Genomic DNA, 22,650 nt, shown 5'->3' with positions numbered 1-22,650 from the left:
ACTGTGGCGGTAGGCGACGCAAGGATGGTTTCATCCGAGTCGTTCCTAATGAACTCGAGTAACCTCGCCCTGCGATTTCCGTTTTTTTCTCTGAAATTACAGAGCGTTCAGCGAATCACCCCACCACTGGCTGAGGACTGAGTCCCTGCCTCTTTTCTCATTGGCCTGAGCAGCTAACCAAGCTGTCAGCCCATGTGGCGTGGCCGGGGAGAATGTCAGACATTTAAATTCTTCAGAGAAAGGGAATCAAAGAAGCGAGATAAATTGAAAGGGCTAGGCAGGGAACGGGAAGAGATTTGGATTCCCCCCGAGCTACTGTAACAGGCACACACTCACAAGCACGCGCTGAAGATAAAGAAGATACGGGATTATCAAAGGGAATACATGCTAACTGTTTACTAACATTTTGGTCCACTAACTGTGCTTTTGAAGAACACTTAAAACACCTTTTAACAGGTAAGATAAAAGTGTACATTTGCAACGCTTGTTTGTCAGCTAGTTTCTCGTTCGGTCTTGATATCCAGCCTCTGAAAGAAACGCTCCGTAATGATAACCGCGGTTTCTTAGAGACCATCCCATCAGTCCAGCTCATGTTGGGACGGAACATGAATGTGCAGCACATGGCCTCATCAGAACCGTACGGTCACATATGAGGATTAAAAGACAAGATAGTTAATCCTTTAAATGTAAATGTAGTTATAAGTTAATCGTTTGCTTTATTGGGGTGACTGGGTTCATTGTCAATGTCAGTATGACTCAAGATGGTGATGCGGCTAGATAACATCACGGGTTAGCTGTTCTGTACCGGCATCATAGTGGTAATATTGTTGGGTAAGTATTCTATTATCTAGTTTGATATATTTTGAGTTGTTTATGTTTTGCAACAGGAAACAGTGAGATGCGTCTGGCGTGCCGTCTCTCCTGTACTAAATTAAGAGCAGCAGAACGAGATAACAGACTGCGTAGTTCACAGCTCCTAACGCGCACTATGGGAAGCGTTGCGGCTGGAAGGCCCCGTGTGCTCTAATAGTTAGATTACACTAAACCGTGTTAAAGGATTAGATAAAATATAGAGGCTACTAGCTGTAAATGACAAGCCATGTCTGATGACAGACGTTTTCAGTCAAAACACATTTAAATTTCTTATGTTGCCTTTACATAATCAAATCCATGGTGTAGGTATTTCAAGATAAGGACTCCAACGGTTATTTAAAAATGTTGAAGATGACGAATGACCTGTCTGAGGAGTAATTCTTCTGATAAAGCGGCCTCAGTATTCATTTCTGGGACATGGATGTAACGTGACGTTAGCTGTGCTTGATTAGGAGTATTTTTAACAATGATGAAGTGGAACAGTCGGCCTTGCATGACGGTGTAACTTGCCCTGTCTAAGTCCTGCTCTCTGCAGACCCTGCGGTCCATTGAAACAGGTCCTGTCATTCAGGACATTCACCACCAGGCGCTCCAGAGTTGGCTTTCAGGACTTGGTTTAACTAGGAGGGGAAAGGAGACTAGAAGACCCACTTTAGAGCCCACATGTGGAATGTAACATAGCTGGTAAGGTTTGAGGAAACAGTAGCCACATGTCCTGCATGACCAATAGCCAGCATGCTCTCAGCCAGCATGCAGGTTCTCATGGACACGCCCTGGGACAGTCCAGGGGTGTAGCTACCGCCCCTGGGAGTTAGGAACTAGGTCTTCTTTACATTGTCTTTATAAAGGTAAACAAATGTGCATCCTATCACAGGCCTCCAGACACTACTGGTCCATTGAAGTTCTCCGGTACCAATTTCAAAAGGTTCCTGGAGCGGGAGCTCTCGGGAGCTACACTACCCCTAGCCAGGCCAGAGCGATCTGAACAAATCCTGCTACTGTAACATCACGAAATGTTCGAAACAGTTCTCTAGGTTGCACGAATGACCCGAGAATGTCCCAGTTAGCTTAACGCAGGAATTTATGGTTGCATCATGATGTTATAATTTGCGGGTTCTGTAGAGCTGCAGGTGCTGCTTTGGCTACGTGACGAGCTGAAACCTGCCAGGTGAGACCATGTGACCCACACAGCCGCAACCCCGTCTTTCCTGTTCTCCGCCCGGGTCTGTTTGGGCTGTTCCAGCTCTCATGTCTCCAGCAGCCCTGATGGACAGGAGAGAAACAGGGAGACAGACAGACAGGCCATGTTGTCATCCTCGGTCTTTGTCCTACTACTGTATCGGTCAACGTCGTAGTCATCGTGTTTAGTTGTTACACTCGCATTGCGTCAATCACACTAGGCCTTGATCATGGCGTTGCAACAACCAGCCTGTCTGTCAGACAAGTCCATGTCCACGTTGTTGCAACAGTCGGCTAGTCTACCAAACCAGGGCATGACCAGAGTGTGTAAAATGCCTGTGTTGATCAGGGTGAGATAGAAAATAATAAAATAATCACTTGTATATCCTTCCATAGCTGCTCTTGCCCAGAAATGCTACCAGAGACATAGCTGCGATTGTTGTCACAATGCCTGCAGACACGTGGGTGCTTCTCATTGGCCATCTGGGTTCTCAGGTTCTACCTTGGTGCCGTGCGCTAGGGTGTTTGTGTTGATCGGTTGGATTGGATGCTCTTAGGCTAATGAATTACGAAGGCCGAATTACCTTATCACCGTGGTAACAATACCACAGCAGTGACGCTTCTAGTGCCTACTGAGCATGCCCAGACAGGCGGCCGGTAGCTTACAGCCATGCAAGACAAATGTCCCAGTGCATTACATTGTGGGATCTTGGCAGTGAAGACTGTGTTGACTCATCCTTTTTTGTTTGAGAGCAGCGAGAGGCTGTGCGTGGCACAGATGTTGTTTTAGAACGTGTCGCCTGTGTGTGTGTGTGTGTGCGCGCGCAGATCGTGCTTTACGTTCTCCTGATAAACTACAGAAGGAAAACTGAAAGACAGGTTCTGTAATGTTGGCTTACATTCTGTGCTCCTCTTGTCTCTTAGAATGGAACCTGCTTGGACATATTGACAGACACGCACATTCCCCAATGAGATGCTGACACAGAATAGTCAGTCATATGCCATTATTGGGAGTAGAATAGATTGTATTATCTGTTGGCCCCAGCTGTTTGACTGGTCAGCCTGGCTATTTATCCCTAATTGGTCCACAAGGTCAATCTAGCTTCTTTCTCCCTGTGACCTGAGATTCAGCCAACAGGCCAAATAGGCCTGCCGGACCAAGGCTGTTTCTACTTAGTCCATTTCCCTGATGACATTATGAGAGGAGGGGAGGGCAGCCATGACGGTCTGGTCAGAGGAGCACCTAGTTCCATAAGAGGGGCACCAGAGCAGAGGGCTAGGTTCAGCCTCTCTTTGTTGGAGAGGTCCTAACAGAGGGCCACTGTGTTGAGCTAGTACCACATACTACACACACGCACACACACACACACGCGCATACATTCGGCTTCACTGAGTCTGAGGGCATAGCCATTGGCCCCTCCCTGGTGATGTGATTGGTCGGTGAAACTAGCTGGCAGCAGGGATAGCCTGGCCCAGAAACCAGGAACAAAGACTGAACGGACAAACAAGTATGGGTCCATTCACGCATATGAAATACAGTATCACATTGTCTCTTAAAGGCTCTCTCATGCATGCATGCATGTGCACACACACACTTTGTAGATGCAGAGCTCGACATCCAGGCTTGTCTTCATCGCACCCTAGTCTTTATTGAATCGACTAAACACCCATATGTTGTCTTTACAAACATACAAGGAGTGCATCTCCTTTGTGTTCAACATGAGGCTGTCAAAGGCCAGACCTGGTCTGAGACATCTTGGTGGGAATCTGCCCCTGGGGATCGTCTGGTCCTCCCTCCCGTTCTCTTTCTTCTCCCCTCTATTCTTCCCTCTCTCCCGTCCCACTCAGGGCCACTTTCTCAGACCTCCGATTCGTCTCAGACAAAAAGCCTCCTCAATAGAAATTCTCCACTGGGAAGTAATGGAACCAGACTGTCATTATTGAGTATCGTGCTGTATTGTAATTTCTTTCTCCACCTCTCTCCCCTTCCCCTCTCCCCAGAATGGACGAGATTGTCATAGCCGGGATATCCGGCCGGCTGCCTGAGTCCGACAACCTGCAGGAATTCTGGGATAACCTCTTCAATGGGGTCGACATGGTAACAGAGGATGACCGTCGGTGGAAGCCAGGTGAGCTGACCTCTCTGTGACCCGGATGTGGTCTACTACTAAATATGATCTAATCAGATCTCGTCCTCTTAGCACTCTCTTTCTTATACCTAGTTAATTCAGAGAGGGCTTTGTGTGAAGGTCTGTTCTTTGAGGGTTACCTGGCAGGGATGATTGAGTCTACTGTTTGCTGCAGCATGCTGATTGTAACTGAATATTTGAATTTGAAACGGCCCATGCAAGTGGTGGGTAATGTAGTAGGTCTAGTGATTGAAGCCCCAGTGTAGAATTTCACCTGTGAAGACAAAAGGTCCAGACAGCCTGGGCCCTCGTGAAGAGACCCAACATGAACCCAGGCCTCAGCGAGCTGGTGTGAGTGGAGGCCTGGCTAATTTGTAGACTGGCGTCTCTAGTCTGCTTCTTTTTTCTTCTTTTTGACCACCTGGCTGTGGAAGGTTGCCGCTGCTTCTATCGCTCGCTCGCTCTCTCTCGCTCGCTCTCTCTCTCTTCCCTACTCCCATCACTCCCTCTCTGTGGGTGTCTTGTTTCGGTATCTTTTGGTCTCTCTTTCTACCCTTGCTTTCTTTTTCAATCGCTTTCTTGTTTTGTGTCTTTGGTCTCTCTTGGACTCTCCTAGAGCTAACTCTCTAGGCTCCTGCTTTCGCATTCTCATCCGTTTCTCTCCTCCGTTCTCTGGCAACCCTCCCTTTCTTTCTTTCTAACTCCCTCTCCTCGTCCCTCTCCCTCCTGTCCCTCCCATTCCTCTCTCCCTCTCTCTTCTGGGTGTGAATAGCACCTCTCATCCCTCATTGCCTGGCAACCAGCTAAAGCTCACATTCATGTTGGACTGAATGGGCCTGGGCAGCCCAGCTTAGTCTAGCCCACACCCTCAGATCTCACACACACACACACACACACACCACAGGAGGGGAAGGAAGGAAGGAGGGGAAGGAAGGAGGGGAGAAGTTCCTGGGACCCCCCTCTGCATGGTGAGTGGAGAGTAGAGGGTATAGGTCCACTGTGAGGGCCCATGTTCAGTTCTGACCCAGGGTTACAAGTTACAAAGCTTTCAGGAAAACAGACACCTGCTGTTCAAACAGTATCGACCTGACTTTATTGGTTTTGAGTCACATGCAATCAGTGCTGTGCTGTTCATGAGAGGGAGGGAGGAAGTCTGTCACGGTCATTCTGTTGTTCCCTGTTTGGAAGTCCCCATAACTATGAGTCTGTGACCGTCTGTATCTGGGCGTGTGCGACTGAGGGTCAGTAACTCTGGGTAACTGGGGGTCAGTAACTCTGGGTAACGGGGGTCAGTAACTCTGGGTAACTGGGGTCAGTAACTCTGGGTAACTGGGGTCAGTAACTCTGGGTAACTGGGGGTCAGTAACTCTGGGTAACTGGGGTCAGTAACTCTGGGTAACTGGGGTCAGTAACTCTGGGTAACTGGGGGTCAGTAACTCTGGGTAACTGGGGTCAGTAACTCTGGGTAACTGGGGTCAGTAACTCTGGGTGTCTGTGGTTCCCAGGCCTGTACGGTCTTCCCCGGAGGAACGGCAAGCTGAAGGACATCAGCCGCTTCGACGCTGCCTTCTTTGGAGTCCATCCCAAGCAGGCCCACACCATGGACCCCCAGCTGAGACTGCTGCTGGAGATCTCCTACGAAGCCATCCTGGACGGGGGTGAGGAGAGGGGGATGGAGTGGAGGAGAGAATGATGATGATGATGGGGCTGGAGAAAAGGGGAAGGGGCAAGGGGGGATGAATTGATGCAAAAAGGAAAGATGGAAGAGATGTTGATAGTGTGTGTGTGTGTGTGTGTGTGTGTGTGTGTGTCAGGCCTGAACCCCACGGACATGCGCGGCAGCAGGACGGGTGTGTACATCGGTGTGAGTGGCTCGGAGGCTGGCGAGGCCTTCAGCCGAGACCCAGAGGAGTTGCTAGGATACAGCATGACAGGCTGCCAGCGCGCCATGTTTGCCAACCGGCTGTCCTATTTCTTCGATTTCAATGGTACAACCCCACCACACACATCAGCTTTATTTATGAACCGGTTTACAATCACTTCCAATTCCTCGAAGGATTTACTCGCTCTCTCTCTTATCAAGAACTTGATAGTTTGAGAAACTTGCTAGTATCCCTTGATGAATCACACAGTAGTCTGTCATACTTCCTAGAAGTTGGTTTTGACCAATCCCCTCTCGCTGTTTGTCTCCGCCTCCAGGCCCGAGCACAGCCATCGACACCGCCTGCTCCTCCAGCCTGTTGGCTCTGGAGAACGCCTTCAACGCCATTCGCCATGGCCACTGTGACTCTGCCCTGGTGGGCGGGGTCAATCTCCTGCTCAAACCAAACACCTCGGTGCAGTTCATGAAACTGGGCATGCTCAGTCCAGAGGGGACCTGCAAGTCCTTTGACTCTTCAGGTCAGTGGTGGTATGAAGTTAGCGGCAGTCCCATAGAGATGTGAGCTCTGTAGCAGAGGTCGCTGACATCACATCCTGTCCCCAACAGGTAACGGGTACTGTCGCTCTGAGGCGGCGGTGGCCGTGCTGCTGACTCGGCGCTCTGCGGCCAGGAGGGTGTACGCCACCGTGCTCAACGCAGGCAACAACACAGACGGATACAAGGATCAGGGTGAGGGAGCGCCTCACTCACACACACACACACGATGCATGCTCTTGCAGCGTTAGACATATCTACTGCTAAGACATTTACTGTTGTTGATATGACACACTTGTGTTGCTTTAACCCTAAACCTTATACACAAATTGACTCCTTGTACATTTACATTTATTCATTTAGCAGACGCTCTTATCCAGAGCGACTTACAGTAAGTACAGGGACATTCCCCCGAGGCAAGTAGGGTGAAGTGCCTTGCCCAAGGACACAACGTCATTTGACACAGCCGGGAATCGAACAGGCAACCTTCAGATTACTAGCCCAATTCCCTAACCGCTCAGCCACCTGAGACGTCTTCCCACCTTGTAACCCAGCTGTGAAGAACTATGTCCCCATTTCTATGACACCTCTCTTTAATATCACTCTAAACGTTGTATAGCCTAATCTGGCCTCATTCCTCACTCCTTTGAAATGCAGATTCAAGTTAGATTAAAGAGGGTATATTGGAGTTTCAACACCCTCTCTCACACACACACTGACCTTTCCTCCAGTCGCTTCTTTCAAACTTAATACATTTATAATCAGACTTGGAGATGGATGCCATTTTTGGATTGTGACACACACACACACACACACATGCCAGTCAGGTGCTCGTAAGGTTATGTAGTACAAGTGGGCCAAAGGTAATACCAGCTGTGGGACATCTGTTGTTGGGATGTAGCCCATCCTCCCTGTATGCCAAAGCCCTCACAAATCTGACCTCTTCCCCCATATACACACACACACACACACGTGGCTGGTAATCTAGACCCAGCATACCGTTTGAGCTCCTGTTTCTAAAGGCATATCACACTCCCCAATGCACACACTACCAACACACACACACACACACCCAGCACACACACTGAGTCACAGTGGTGCAAGCAGGTGACCTATACAGCATATCCGGAGGCTCCCACAGGTGCGAAGCCACAGTGCTGCTGCAGGGGGTGGGACACCAGGCTGCAAACACACACCCTGGAAGCTACAGCTGTGTGTAACCTTCCCTGTGTGTGTGTGTGTGTGCGCGCCCAGGTGTGACCTTCCCGTCAGGTGATATGCAGCAGCGCCTGGTCAGCTCTCTCTACAGAGAGGTCAACATCACACCTGACCAGGTGGAGTACATCGAGGCCCACGGCACCGGCACCAAGGTGAGCAGACACACACATTCACACAGAGGTGTGCGCACACACACACTTACACGTATACCCGCACACTGATATTAGACTTAGCCGGCATGATCTCACAAGTCAGTGCAGTCCATGCTTTAGCGTGCATAGACTTCACAAGCAGTGTTCTGTCCCATTCCATCCCCCTGGTGTCTCACCTGCTACTTCCTGTTTTACCTCCAGGTGGGCGACCCACAGGAAGTGAACGGCATTGTCGGTGTGTTCTGTCAATCCAAGAGGGAGCCGCTGCTCATTGGTTCCACCAAGTCCAACATGGGCCACCCAGAGCCCGCCTCTGGCCTGGCTGCCCTCGCTAAGGTGAGACAGGCTGGTGCACATGTTCACTGTGGTCTTCTCCCTCGTTCTCTCTGCTGCTTCTCTTCTCACTTCTCCCTCCATCGTCTCCCTCCTGGAACTCCTCTCTCCTCATCTTCTCCTCCTCCTGTCTCCAGGTGGTGCTGTCTCTGGAGCACGGTGTTTGGGCTCCCAACCTGCACTTCCACAGTCCCAACACTGACATCCCTGCCCTGACTGACGGCCGACTGCGGGTGGTGGACCAGCCAATCCCGGTCCGGGGCGGCATCGTGGGGATCAACTCCTTCGGCTTCGGGGGCTCAAACGTCCACGTTATCCTCCGCCCCCCTGCCGGCACCCCCAAACCTGGCAAGCAGGCTGAGAAACCTGGCAACTTGACGCCCAGCCCTGTGCCCAGGCTGTTGCAGGCATGTGGGCGCACCGAGGAGGCTGTGAACGCCCTCCTAAGCAAGGGGAAGGAACACGCAGGCGATGCCAACTTCCTGTCCCTTCTCAACGAGGTGTCGGGGCTGCCAACGGCCGCCATGCCCTGCAGGGGCTACTCTCTGATTGGCTCTCCCACTGATGTCATGGAGGTACAGCAGGGACAGGCCACGCCCAGGCCTCTGTGGTACATCTGTTCAGGTGAGGGCTTTTTTCAGGGTGGTTGAAGACCCACTCAGAGTTTAGCTCTTTGGATTGTTCACTAAAGCACATTTTGGATATGACCCCTACAATTCTTTTCATCAATTGTTAGCAATCATATTTTGCATAGAGTAACAAGTGGTGGGTATGTGTGTGTGCTCCTCAGGTATGGGAACTCAGTGGGGCGGCATGGGGCGGAGCATGATGCAGCTTCCTGCGTTCCGGGAGTCCATCCTGCGATCAGACACGGCGCTGAAGGACACAGGCCTGGTCGTGTCCCGTCTGCTCATGGAAGCCGACGAGAGCACCTTCGAGGACACGGTCCACGCCTTTGTGGCCCTCGCTGCCATACAGGTAGAGCAGGGGACGCCATCTTGACTAGGGGCAGACTACCACGTTACCACTCCTCACTTTTCGGCATATTAAGCAAGCCCCACCCCCTTTTTCTGCCCCCACACCATCAGATAGCCCAGATCGACCTGCTCCAGCAGCTTGGCCTGCAGCCCGACGGCATCGTGGGCCACTCGGTGGGCGAGCTGGCGTGCGGGTACGCCGACGGCTCCCTCAGCCACTCAGAGGCCGTCCTGGCCGCCTACTGGCGTGGTCGCTCCATCAAGGAGGCCAACCTGCCTGCCGGGGGCATGGCCGCCGTGGGTAAGGACCTGGGGGGGGGGGGAGGCGTAGGGGGAAGGGAGAAGGTTGGAGGTGGAGTGGAGTATGACAGAGAGAAAGATGAGTGATAACAGTAGTGTGACGCCCCTCTCTCTCTCCCTCCCCAGGCCTGACGTGGGCAGAGTGTAAGGCTCAGTGTCCCCAGGGGGTAGTGCCTGCCTGTCACAACGCAGAGGACACCGTCACCATCTCAGGACCTCAGGTAACTCAGAAGGACTTTCCCAACTGTTAATCAAGACCAAAATGATATCCCTCATCTCTATAGAATAATTGGCTGCTTGTTTACGTGATACTAGAGTCAATTAGTTAGCATTAATAAAAAAAATTAGATAGGAAGTTGTATAGGCAGGTTGTGTGTACTTTGTCTCTTGTGTGTCATGCAGTACAGCACTGGTTGACACTTTTATTTTTTATTTTTTACTATATACATGTGATTGATCAATTTGTGTTGTGTTTGCAGGAATCAGTGAGAAAGTTTGTTGCAGAGCTGAAGGAGGCTGGTGTGTTTGCAAAGGAGGTGCGCAGTGCTGGAGTAGCCTTCCACTCTTACTACATGGCCTCCATCGCCCCAGCCCTGCTAGCTGCCCTGAAGAAGGTACACACGCACACACACAGGACATCTCACACAACCAAAAACGTCTCGCACACAAGCTCATACACTCTGTGCCGTCAAAAGGCAAGCCCCAATTCAGGGAAATATATACTCGGCATACCACAGTGACACCGACAGCAATTTCCCAGTAGCCTCTTCCACATAATGGTACATATTTCTGCCGCTGTCCCCTCCAGGTGATTAAGGAGCCTAAACTGCGCTCCCCCCGCTGGGTGAGCACCAGTATCCCCCAGGGGGACTGGGACTCCCCCCTGGCCCTCTACTCCTCAGCAGAGTACCACGTCAACAACCTGGTGAGCCCTGTGCTCTTCCAGGAGGGCCTCAACCTGGTGCCAGACAACGCTGTGGTCCTGGAGATAGCCCCTCACGCCCTGCTGCAGGTACACACACACACACACACGCGCCCCACTGGCCCTGACTGACTCGCCACAATGTTGTGGTCGATATGCTGATATCCAAACAAACATGCGTTCAGACACGTGTAGACGTATGCAAACGTGCGGGCGTGCTCTGTCGCCCCCTGCAGGCCATCCTGCGTCGCAGCCTGAAGCCCACCTGCTGCATCCTGCCCCTGATGAAGAGGGGCCACGCCAACAACCTGGAGTACTTCCTGTCACACATCGGCAAGGCCTACGTCAACGGGTCAGTGATGTCACCATCGAGTGCCTGGCTCATTTCCCCCTACCGTCGAACCCTGGTGTTAGGGAATCCATTTGAGAAGACGGTTCAGAACATGTGATGGATTAAAGCATTGTTAAAGCGTTCTGTAAAGTCATGTTATGCGTCATAAGACCTGAGACAACACCGATATTCAATAATGATACAAATTGTATTTATAAAGCACATTATTCATACATAAAATGCAGCTCAAAGTGCAATTCAAGTGTCTTCTAACTCCAAAACAACAGCTCATTTTAGCTGCACTCAACTGCACACCATGTGCCCTAACAGTGGTCTCCTTCTCTGCAGCATCAACGTGGACAGTAACAAGCTGTACCCGCGGGTGCAGTACCCGGTTCCCCCCGGCACCCCCCTCATCTCCCCCCTGCTGCAGTGGGACCACGCCCAAACCTGGGACGTCCCCAAGGCTGAGGACTTCCCTGCTGGGGCCGGAGGCTCCACCTCCGCCACGGTGTATAACATAGGTAAGGGCCTGGCACACACACTCACACACACACACACTCACACACTCTCATTAAAACTCAGATTCAGACATGTTCTCTCTCTCTCTCTCCCTCACATCCAGACATGAACCCAGAGTCACCAGACTACTATATGATTGGTCACTGCATCGATGGGCGTGTCCTGTACCCGGCAACGGGGTACTTGTTTCTGGCCTGGCGGACCCTGGTGAGAAGCCTGGGCGTCGTCATGGAAACGACCCCCGTGACCTTTGAGGATGTGACCATCCACCGGGCCACCATTCTGCCCAAGACTGGTGAGGAAGAAGATGGGGGGATGAGGAAAGGGAGGAGGAAGAGGAGGGCTGGAGTTCATCTGTTTCTGTTTTCTAGCAACGCTGGGATCTTGCTTGATGTGTAAATGAAAAGTGTGAAATTCGTCTCTCTCTCTCAGGCTCAGTCCAGCTGGAGGTGCGTCTCATGCCCGCCACCAACAAGTTTGAGGTGTCAGAGAACGGCAACCTGACCGTCAGTGGTACGTTCTGTCCCCTCACCCTAACATGACCGTCAGTGGTACGTTCTGTCCCCTCACCCTAACATGACCGTCAGTGGTACGTTCTGTCCCCTCACCCTAACATGACCGTCAGTGGTACGTTCTGTCCCCTCACCCTAACTTGACCGTCAGTGGTACGTTCTGTCCCCTCACCCTAACATGACCGTCAGTGGTACGTTCTGTACCCTCACCCTAACATGACCGTCAGTGGTACGTTCTGTCCCCTCACCCTAACATGACCGTCAGTGGTACGTTCTGTCCCCTCACCCTAACATGACCGTCAGTGGTACGTTCTGTCCCCTCACCCTAACATGACCGTCAGTGGTACGTTCTGTCTCCTCACCCTAACATGACCGTCAGTGGTACGTTCTGTCTCCTAACCCTAACATGACCGTCAGTGGTACGTTCTGTCTCCTAACCCTAACATGACCGTCAGTGGTACGTTCTGTCTCCTCACCCTAACATGACTGTCAGTGGTACGTTCTGTCTCCCAGGGAAGGTGAGTCTTCTGGAGGAGGCGGCGCTGGACTCATTCCACGCACAGATTGGCCAGCCCATTGCCAAGGACAATAGTGACCCGAAACTGAAGCTGACGGCAGGAGACATATACAAGGAGCTCCGTCTCCGTGGTTATGACTACGGCAAGACCTTCCAGGGCATCCTCGAATCGAACAATGCAGGTGTGTGTGTATTATCAAGTGAGAGATCTACTCTATTCCCGACTGTGATTAGCTCATTCTCCCTAACCATGCTGTGTCCCTGTCTGTGATTGGCTGCAGGAGACGTGGGGAAGCTGCAGTGGTCTGGTAACTGGGTGAGCTTCCTGGACACCATGTTGCAGATGATAGTGGTCGGCCTATCGGGACGCAGCCTACGTCTGCCCACGCGCATCCGCTCTGTGTGTGTGGACCCCGCCCTGCACCTGGAGAAGGTTCTGGACTACGCTGACGGGAAGAAAGGTACACACACGCAGTACTGGTGATTCTGTCCTACACAAACATGCATAACATGTCAGCGGGAGTCAGGTGGCTGAGCGGTTAGGGAGTTGGGCTCGTAATCTGAAGGTTGCCAGTTCGATTCCCGGCTGTGCAAAATGACGTTGTGTCCTTGGGCAAGGCACTTCACCCTACTTGCCTCGGGGGAATGTCCCTGTACTTACTGTAAGTCGCTCTGGATAAGTGCGTATGCTAAATGACTAAATGTAAATGTATAACAAACACACACACACATGGCAGCCTGTACCTCAGCCTCAGAAACGGATTTCCTTGCTCCATCATCATTCTCTTCCGACATACCTCTCTTTCAGCTGTGGATGTGCGCGTCAACCGTTGCCTTGACAACATCGTGGCAGGAGCGGTCCAGATCAGCGGCCTCCACGCCACCGTGGCACCCCGTCGCCAACAGCAACAGGCCCCACCCACTCTGGAGGAGTTTGTGTTTGTGCCCTACACAGAGACGGAATGTCTGGCGTCCAATGAGAAGCTGGGAGAGCAGCTCAGGCACTGCAAAGGTACAGCTGACGCTCCAGACCTCACACTACACACACACACACATACACACATCACTCACACAGGCCAAACAATATTAATCATCAAACTAACCTAAGCTACTTTTGTAGGTCAGGTGGTTTCATAACACCGGGACATGCTTGTTTGTGTCGCCTGCCTGTCCTTCCCCCTCATCCTTCTCTCCCTCCCCCCCAGGACTGATCCAGAGGCTGCAACATAAACTGGCCCCCCAGGGCGTCAAGCTGGCCCTCCCAGGTCTGGAGGGGGTAGCGGAAGCCCCCCTGGTGACCGGCGCGGAGGCCTCTGAGGTGGGCCTGCCACGGCTGCTGGCCCTGCTGTGCAGCCTGGAGCTCAACGGGAACCTGCGCTCTGAGCTGGAGCAGACGGTGCAGCAGGAGAGGAGCTGCCTGCTCCAGGACCCCCTCCTCATGGGCCTGCTGGAGGCCCCCCACCTCCGACACTGTCTGGACACAGTCCTGGAGAACAGCCCCCCTGGGAAGATCAAAGTCCTGGAGGTGAGCACCTCACCACAAAATCCTGTTAACTACAGTATAGTAATCCAAGCTCATTCAGCGTTGGCCTAAGAGTGTTTTTTTGGTTGAGGGTTATTCGTTTAACTGTTTAATCTCTGTCTTTCTCTCGCTCGTTCCGCAGGCTCTCTCCAGCGACGGACGTCTCTTCTCCCGGGCCGTCCCCCTCTTCAACATCCAGCCCATGCTCCGCCTCGACTACACCGCCACGTCGACCACCGCTGACCTCCTGACCCCCCTCCAGGCGGCGCTGGATGAGCTGGGGGCGTCATCGGCTCCCTGGGACCCCCAGAGTGTCCCCGTGCCTGGCGCACTGGGCGGGGCCGATCTGGTGGCCTGCAACCACGCCTGGGGGGCGTTGGCGGGCGAGGCGGGGGCCCTGGTGGCCAACCTGGCCTCGGGGGCCAAGGAGGGGGGGTTTGTCCTGCTCCACACCCTGCTGAAGGGGGAGACCCTGGGGGAGACTGTGGCCTTCCTCTCCTCCTCCTCCTCCAACAGCCACCAAGGGCTGCTTACCCAGGTCAGTCTTCTGGGCTGCCAGTCTCTGGTCTCTGCTGTCTGGGACAGCCTCCAGGCTGCTGTCTATTGTGTAGAAAGTTCCATAGAATTGTTTGTTAGATGTTTCATTTGTATCATTCTCCTCTGGTGTTTTCGTATAGGCTGAGTGGGAGAAGGTGTTCTCTGATTCGTCACTGAACCTGGTAGCTTTCAGGAAGTCCTTCTTTGGCTCTGCCCTCTTCTTGTGTCGCCGGCATTTGCCCGCCAAAGAGCCCATCTTTCTGCCAGTGGACAGCATGGACTACAAGTGGGTGGAGACACTCAAGGTCAGTTTCTACAGCGTCGTAGTCCAGTTAGACCCTGTAGAACAGGTACCATGTTTTAGAATCCTGTCGAACAGGTTCTGTAGAGCGGGGCTAATGAACTGTGTTGTCCTCCAGACAACCCTGGCTGAGCCTTCTGACACCCCCGTGTGGCTGACAGCAACCCAGGGGCATTGTGGGGTGGTGGGCATGGTCAACTGTCTACGCCAGGAACCAGGGGGCAGCCGCATACGGTGAGACTCTCTAACCCCTCCTTGACCTCTCACCTCCCCCCTCCTTTACCTCTCACTCCCCCACCTCTCCCTCCTTTACCTCTCACCTCACCCCTCTACTTACCTCCCTAACCCTCAGCCCTGTTGCTGAAGCGTGTGTGTCCCCATGCTCCTCTCCTCCAGGTGTGCGTTTGTCTCCAACCTGAGCAAGACCTCCAAGTCTCCCGTACTGCAGCCTACCCACAGTTCCATGCGGCGTGCGCTGGAGGGGGACCTGTGCATGAACGTGTTCAGGGACGGTCGCTGGGGCGTGTTCAGACACCAGCTCATCTCCCAGGGTAAGGGGCCGCACTTCCATGGCAACATGCCTGTTTGATAGACATGTTCACAATATTGTTATAAGGGATGTTATATTATACTCCATTTCACCCAGTACCACCAGGCTAGTCATTAGTCATTCCTGAACTTCTCCTGTTTGTATGGTCAAGTGCAAACCTGAAACAAGGCATGCAGTCTTACAAACTGTCTGTGTGTGTGTGTGTGTGTGTGTGTGTGTGTCATCAGACCTGAGTGAGGAGCAGACGGAGCAGGCGTACGTTAACGTGTTGACCCGTGGCGACCTGTCGTCCCTGCGCTGGATCGCCTCCCCGCTCCGCCATTTTGTCCAGAGCAGCCCCCAGGTGCAGCTGTGTGGCGTCTACTACAGCTCCCTCAACTTCAGGGACATCATGTTGGCTACGGGAAAACTACCACCAGACGCTATCCCAGGTACACACACACACACACACACCTTATCAAACATACACATCATTACACACACCCATTAAAATATCAGCCGATTGATCCCTCCCATACACACACCTCTCTCTCACCTGTAGGAGATCTGGCGCTGCAGCAGTGCATGCTGGGTATGGAGTTCTCGGGTCGTGACCCCAGCGGGCGTCGTGTGATGGGCCTGCTGCCCGCCAAGGGCCTGGCCACCTGCGTGGACGCCGACAAGCGCTTCCTGTGGGATGTGCCGGCCGGCTGGTGAGTCACAAGCTCCAACCCCCCCAGCAGAGCTGAGGTTGTCCTGGAGGAATGCTGGCTCTGACAGACACTAACCACGTCTGGCTGTCTCTAGGACCCTGGAACAGGCTGCCTCCGTGCCCGTGGTCTACGCCACGGCCTACTACTCGCTGGTGGTCAGGGGCCGGCTCCGCCCCGGAGAGAGCGTTCTCATCCACTCAGGATCCGGGGGCGTCGGCCAGGCCGCCATCGCCATAGCGCTCAGTCAGCGTTGTCGAGTCTTCACTACAGTCGGTGAGTACGAGCGCGCACAAACACACACTCACAGCCACATTCAGACACTGATTCTCACTGTCACATGCTGAACACTCTACTCATGCACCATTGTGTGTGTGTGTGTGTGTCTTCCAGGGTCGGCGGAGAAGAGAGCCTACCTCCAGGAGCGTTTCCCTCAGCTCACCCCAGAGTCCTTCGCCAACTCCAGAGATGCAACCTTCGAACAGCACGTCCTGCTGCACACGCAAGGCAAAGGTTAGGCACGCACACAGGCGCGCGCACACACACACACCTCTCAAACCAGATTCCCATTCCGTGTGAGTTCTCCCACCCCCCTGATCTCCCTCTCCCTGCGTGTCCAGGTGTTGATGTGGTGCTGAACTCCCTGGCTGAGGAGAAGCTGCAGGCCAGTCTGCGCTGCCTGGCCAGGCACGGGCGCTTCCTGGAGATAGGCAAATATGACCTTTCCAACAACTCTCCTCTGGGTCAGTACACACACACACACACACACACACCTCCACCCCAGCAGGTGGTGGCCAGTGGAGATGACGTGCGTGTTTCCGTCCCCTCCAGGCATGGCTCTCTTCCTCAAGAATGTGGCGTTCCATGGGATCCTGCTGGACGCCCTGTTTGAGGAGGGCAACCGGGAGTGGGAGGAGGTGTCTGAGCTGCTGAAGCAAGGCATCATGGGTGGTGTAGTCCAGCCTTTGAAGACAACGGTGTTTGAAAGGGGCCAGGTTGAGGAGGCCTTCAGATACATGGCCCAGGGCAAACACATAGGCAAGGTCCTACTGCAGGTCAGTCACAGGACAGGTCTATTCCTTCCTTCTTTACTGCTTTCCTTACTTCCCTCCATCCTTTTGTACTTTTTGTTTTCTCTCCAGTACAGGTTGCATAATTACCCATCACAGCTTTCTGGAGAGTGCAGTTTATGATGTATTTCTTCTCTCTCTCGCTCCCTCCTCCTACTCCCCCAGGTGCGATCAGAGGAGCAGGGTTCAGAGCGCTCCCATGCGGTCAGCGCTCCTCTCTCCATCCCCGCCATCTGCCGCACCTTCTGCCCCGCTTCCCACTCTTACATCATCACCGGCGGATTGGGTGGCTTCGGCCTCGAGCTGGCTCATTGGCTGACGGAGAGAGGCGCCCGCAAGCTGGTGCTGACCTCACGCTCCGGCATCCGCAACGGTGAGCGAGTGACTCGACCCCCCCCCCCTCCCCCCCCCCCCCCCTGAGGCACAGGCCCCCCAGGGTCACATGGGTTAATGTCAGGCTGGGTGTGATGGAGATGGTGTTCTCTGCAGGGTCTGGTCGTGTCGGGTGAGCCTGGTTTCTGATGGCAGTGTTGTTGTGGTTTCTAGGTTACCAGGCCAAGCGGGTGCGTGAATGGCAGGGCCAGGGCGTGCAGGTGCTGGTCTCCACCAGTGATGTCAGCACGCTGGAGGGGGCGGAGCGACTCATCAACGAGGCCTGCAGGCTGGGGCCGGTGGGAGGAGTCTTCAACCTCGCCATGGTAACTCCTGACACAGTATTTTTCCGACACAGAGATTTTAGTGTAGGAAAAAGGTTGATGTAAAACGCGTGTGTGTGTGTCAGGTGCTGAAGGACGGCATGCTAGAGAACCTCGACCCCCAGATGTTCCTGGACGTCAACAAACCCAAATACAACGGCACCTTGCACCTGGACCAGTAAGACACACACACACAGAGCATGGTGCAGATCATAATGTGGTATAGTCTGCTTGGACTGAAGAAGGAAACAGAACAGCCTGATATGTCTGACCCTCTCCTCCTCCAGGGTGACCCGTCGTCTCTGTCCAGACCTCAGCTACTTCGTAGCCTTCTCCTCCGTCAGCTGCGGCCGCGGCAACGCAGGCCAGAGTAACTACGGCTACGCCAACTCCGCCATGGAGCGTGTGTGCGAGAAGCGCCACCACGACGGCCTGCCGGGATTGGCCGTCCAATGGGGCGCCATCGGCGACGTGGGCGTGGTCCTGGAGACCATGGGCGGTAACGACGCCGTGATTGGCGGAACCCTCCCCCAGCGCATCGCTTCCTGCCTGGAGGTGCTGGACCGCTTCCTGTGTAGGCAGAGCCCAGTGATGTCGAGCTTCGTGCTGGCGGAGCGGAGCGTGGTGAAGAGTGAGGGGGCGGGGCAGAGAGACCTGGTGGAGGCTGTTGCTCACATCCTGGGTACGACACAACCCTACCAGTAATACACTACTAACACATCCTGGGTACCAACCACGTACAGTATCTCTCTACCAGAAGCTCACAACCCCAAATAAATCTGCTGTTCCTCCTCGCTCTCTCCCTCCATCTCTCAGGCGTGCGTGATGTCAGCACCCTGAACGCTGACGCCTCATTGGCTGACCTTGGTCTGGACTCTCTGATGGGCGTGGAGGTGCGTCAGACGCTGGAGAGGGACTACGACATTGTCATGGCAATGAGGGAGATCCGACTGCTCACCATCAACAAGCTCCGGGAGCTGTCCAGCAAACCAGCCGGAACTGAGGGTGAGGGAGACAGTTTTTTTTGTGCGTGCGTGTGTGTGTCTGTGAGAGAAAGGGAGTGTACAACTCGCATCTCTCCCCCTCTCCCCAGAGTCTCGCCAGTCTCCAGTGAAAAGGGGCGGGGTTCGGGCTCTGCTCGAGTCCGACCTCAACCTGCTGCTGGTCAACCCTGACGGCCCCACGGTCACCCCCCTCAACCAGGTGCAGAGCGCCGAGCGGCCGCTGTTCCTCGTCCATCCCATAGAGGGCTCTATCGCCGCCTTCAAGACCCTGACCGCCAAGCTCAGCGTACCATGCTACGGTCTGCAGTGCACCAAAGGTACACGCGCACATTTGCAGACATACTTATGGAAATATACAAATACTCCCATCCCCCAAGCAAGGCAACTCTGTAGGATAAGCAGCATTGGATGTGTTCACCATTTAACCCTGCCCCCTCCTCCTCCTCCAGCGGCCCCCCTGGACAGCATCGAGGCCCTGGCCGCCTACTACGTGCAGTCCATCACCCAGGAGCAGCCGGAGGGGCCCTACCGCATCGCTGGCTACTCGTTTGGGGCGTGTGTGGCCTTCGAGATGGCCTCCCAGCTGCAGGCCCAGGGCCGGCCCGTGGAATACCTCTTCCTGTTCGACGGATCCCACTCCTACGTGGCGGCATACACGCAGGTGAGAGGAACGGTTGTGTGTGTGTGCAGTTAAACACAGGATGCTGCTTTTTGTGTGTCTTGTAGTAACTGTGTGTGTGTGTGTGTGGTTACTTCAGAGCTACAGAGCCAAGCTGACCCCAGGGAAGGAGTCTGAGGCGGAGACAGAGGCTTTGTGTGCCTTCATCCAGCAGTTCACCGGCATCGAGTACAACAAGGTACACACACACGCGCGCACACACACACTCTAGATAAGAGACTATGCCATCATTGCATGAAATGCACCATTTCTTATGTCATGCATTTTATTTCCTTCTTTCTCTTCATTCTCTCTCATTCCCCTGCCGTCTCCTCCTCTCTCCTCCCCCTCCAGCTGCTGGAGACGCTGCTCCCCCTGTCAGACCTGCAGGCTCGGGTCAGCACCACGGTGGACCTCATCACCTCCAGCCACAAGAACGTAGACACGGACTCCCTGAGGTTCGCCGCCGCCACCTTCTACCAGAAGCTCAAGGCTGCCGACGGTTACGTGCCGGCCGGCAAGTACCATGGCAACGTCACCCTGCTGCGCGCCAAGGCCAGCAGCGACTACGGAGACAACCTGGGTGCCGACTACAAACTCAGCGAGGTGAGGACACGCACGTGCACATACGCATCCACACACGTACATAAACATGCGCACACACACACACACACTCCTCTCTTGACCCATCTCTCTCTCTCTGCTCAGGTGTGTGATGGGAAGGTGTCTATCCACGTCATCGAGGGCGACCACCGATCCTTCCTGGAGGGGGAGGGGGTGGAGTCGATCAGCAGCATTATCCACAGCTCATTGGCCGAGCCCCGTGTCACAGCCAGGGAGGGCTAGGGTAGCCCATGCCCCCCAGCATTCCAAATCAACCAATTTCCTGTCCCTCCCTGCCCCCCAAACCTCAACTCACCATCCTATCAAAGCCCTAAACAGGCTGTGTACTCATGGGAACTACTTGTATACGCTTGTGCTTTACCAATAAGTTGTTGAGAATCCTTTCTCTTTCTTACCTTTTTTTTTATTTTTTACTCAAGTTCTTATTGCGTCTATCCCAGGCTTGTAGAGTAGTGTTACACAAAGCAACTTCTCTTTCCCTTTAATCCTAATTGAACTGAAAACCCTCTCACATCCCATAGTCTAGTAGGAGAGCTGAGTTACCATGCCGACCTGTCTAGTGCCTGGAACCATTAGCTAACAAGGCCCCAATCTACCACAGTATATAACCCTACCTGTCTTTCTGATGAAGGCTGATTTAGTGTCCTGTGTGTGTGTGTGGATCTGTACCTACAGTAGACCTACCTACAGTAGTACAGGTGTGTGTGTGTGTGTGTGTGTGTGTGTGTTCCGTCCTTTGCCGAACCCTGGCCACGAACCCTTCTGATGCCGAACAGGTGCATGAAGCATCTCTGTCCCCACAACATGGTGTCTGTGTCTGTCAGTGTACGCACTAACACACAGCTTACTCGTACAGTAGTGGCTGTGCACCTGCCCAGACCACCAGTCTAAACTATGTTAAACCCTATAGCTCAGTAGCTAGGAGAGCACCTGTATCGCATGATTATCTCATTGTAGGGTGTTTTTGCTTTACAAAAGAAACAAAACGGATTTGTTTACCATTTGGTCCTAAGTTATGATTCCTTTTTTTGTTAATTTTTATATATTTGTTGTTTTGTTGCCTTTCAAGCAAATATGTAGAGTAGTATATACAGTACAGTTACTGTGTAGGTTGTTTTACGGGCGGACTTGCCCAGCAGAAACACTTAGGAATACAGACACCGTCTGGGGAGTGATGGAGCGAACAGCGGCTAGATGGCTCCAGTCTTACACATGCTGGAGCAACTGTGTGTGTGTCTGTGTAACACTGCGCGCTGATGATGGTGGTGGTTAAGACTCCTGTCTTTAGATGCGGGAAATGAGTAGATTTCAGCCCTCCCCAGTTCTGGTACCTACTGTGTTTCTGTGAGAGTCTGTCTTTCAGGAGACCTGATTGGTCAGCAGCAGGTCACATGTCTGATGTCAGCTTCCTTGGTGGAGGAAATATCTGGCTGCTGTTGCAATGTCAGTGTGTGTATAACCACCATAAATGACTAATATTACCATTTTAATCACGTTGTGTATTTGGTTTTTCTGTCTATCTTCAATGTGAAAAACATTCCCACATTCCGGAAATTTTGTTACTGTAATGTTTTGATTATTGTTTATAATATCAAGGCTGTCAACAAGCAATGCTTCTAAATGCTAAAAGCACCTTTCTCAATGACACTGAGCAGTGATGGAGTGTCTGTGCTTACTGAGGTGAAGTCCTGCCAAGCCAGGTTCCTCTCTGGATATCAGGGGCCTTGCTTGAATACTCTAAAAACCCTCCTTTATCATTTCCTTGGAGGAAACTGATGTGGAGGAATGGAGGATGGATAGAGCTCATGAGTATTGAGATGGGTAGAGGTAATCTCTGCTGTTCTGCTGATAGTAATGTCCCTAAGGGCATTGTCAGGTGTAGAATCTTCTAAAACAGGTGTGGGGTGCTGGTAAACAGCAGCTCCATCTCCTGGTCACAGATCAGATGTTACAAACTGACCTCTGCCTTCTGCTGTTACTGACTCCCATGACCCTTACTGACCCCTGACCCCAGTCCTCCACAGGCAGGGTACCCATCACAGATCGCAACAGGTGGGCTTGACCTCTGAGACCTCTGATTGGGTCAATGACGAGTCGGATGACCCGACTGGTGCGTGGTGATTGGTTACAGTGAGGAGGAGGTGATGGCATGTTCCTCTAAGTGTAATATGTCCATGTATTTATTGTACTAGTCCAAATAAAAAAAAATATCACTAACATTGCAGTGTCACTGTTGTTTGAGCAATAATTGTAATAGAAAAAAATTAAAGAAGCACTAATTAAACAACCATTTTGAAAGGTTTGGCCAACTTTGTTAATACACTCACACGCATGCCTGTACATACGCGCGCACACAGACATCTCCAGCAGTGTTTACAAGCATAAAATAATTTGATTTAGTAGCTTGATGGTGAGCTTCTCACACACTTATGATCATGACTTTCATGTCTGCTTGGACCAACAACTACTCTCCACATCCATCCTCTCCCTGCTGTGTCAGAGATAAGGAGTGCCCAGACTGACTGATGCAGTTACCCTTTAAAAACATCAGGGGGCGGTCAAGCGCCTGCGGTGAGACCCTGCACACACTCCTAATCAGCAGGGAGGCAGCCACAGGTT

The 22,650-nt window shown here is 52.9% G+C and overlaps 1 protein-coding gene across 2 annotated transcripts; it reads left to right on the top strand.

The window, feature by feature from the left end:
• Positions 1 to 241: 241 nt before the first annotated feature.
• Positions 242 to 22,248, top strand: fasn (fatty acid synthase). 2 transcript variants are annotated; one of them, XM_067244254.1, is made up of 42 exons: positions 242 to 456; positions 4,054 to 4,181; positions 5,687 to 5,839; positions 5,996 to 6,169; positions 6,381 to 6,581; positions 6,670 to 6,792; positions 7,852 to 7,967; positions 8,169 to 8,303; positions 8,438 to 8,924; positions 9,091 to 9,278; positions 9,389 to 9,578; positions 9,704 to 9,798; positions 10,057 to 10,191; positions 10,386 to 10,589; positions 10,736 to 10,851; positions 11,179 to 11,354; positions 11,456 to 11,647; positions 11,785 to 11,865; positions 12,378 to 12,563; positions 12,663 to 12,842; positions 13,190 to 13,393; positions 13,587 to 13,906; positions 14,046 to 14,441; positions 14,581 to 14,745; positions 14,860 to 14,975; positions 15,138 to 15,292; positions 15,519 to 15,722; positions 15,833 to 15,983; positions 16,078 to 16,256; positions 16,374 to 16,493; positions 16,601 to 16,723; positions 16,812 to 17,035; positions 17,216 to 17,423; positions 17,597 to 17,748; positions 17,832 to 17,923; positions 18,033 to 18,427; positions 18,562 to 18,750; positions 18,839 to 19,066; positions 19,199 to 19,410; positions 19,508 to 19,606; positions 19,762 to 20,013; positions 20,116 to 22,248. In XM_067244254.1, the coding sequence occupies exons 2-42, from the start codon at positions 4,055 to 4,057 to the stop codon at positions 20,251 to 20,253; spliced, it is 7,581 nt and encodes a 2,526-aa protein (XP_067100355.1). In that variant the 5' UTR covers positions 242 to 456; position 4,054; the 3' UTR covers positions 20,254 to 22,248. The 2 variants fall into 2 exon arrangements, with proteins under 2 accessions (XP_067100355.1, XP_067100356.1); XM_067244255.1 differs by lacking the exon at positions 242 to 456 and adding an exon at positions 729 to 831.
• The last annotated feature ends 402 nt before the right edge of the window (positions 22,249 to 22,650 follow it).

Source organism: Osmerus mordax, chromosome 10, assembly GCF_038355195.1.
Source record: "Osmerus mordax isolate fOsmMor3 chromosome 10, fOsmMor3.pri, whole genome shotgun sequence".
In the NCBI taxonomy this organism is placed as follows: Eukaryota; Metazoa; Chordata; class Actinopteri; order Osmeriformes; family Osmeridae; genus Osmerus; species Osmerus mordax.
Note: the sequence above shows the minus strand (reverse complement) of the source record. Positions and strands in the feature narration are given on the sequence as shown.

Coding starts and splice junctions, on each gene's coding strand:
- fasn (XM_067244254.1), top strand. CDS start 4,055: ATGGACGAGATTGTCATAGCCGGGATATCCGGCCGGCTGCCTGAGTCC. Junction 4,182..5,686: donor TGACCGTCGGTGGAAGCCAG/GTGAGCTGACCT, acceptor TGTGGTTCCCAG/GCCTGTACGGTCTTCCCCGG. Junction 18,751..18,838: donor CAAACCAGCCGGAACTGAGG/GTGAGGGAGACA, acceptor CCCTCTCCCCAG/AGTCTCGCCAGTCTCCAGTG.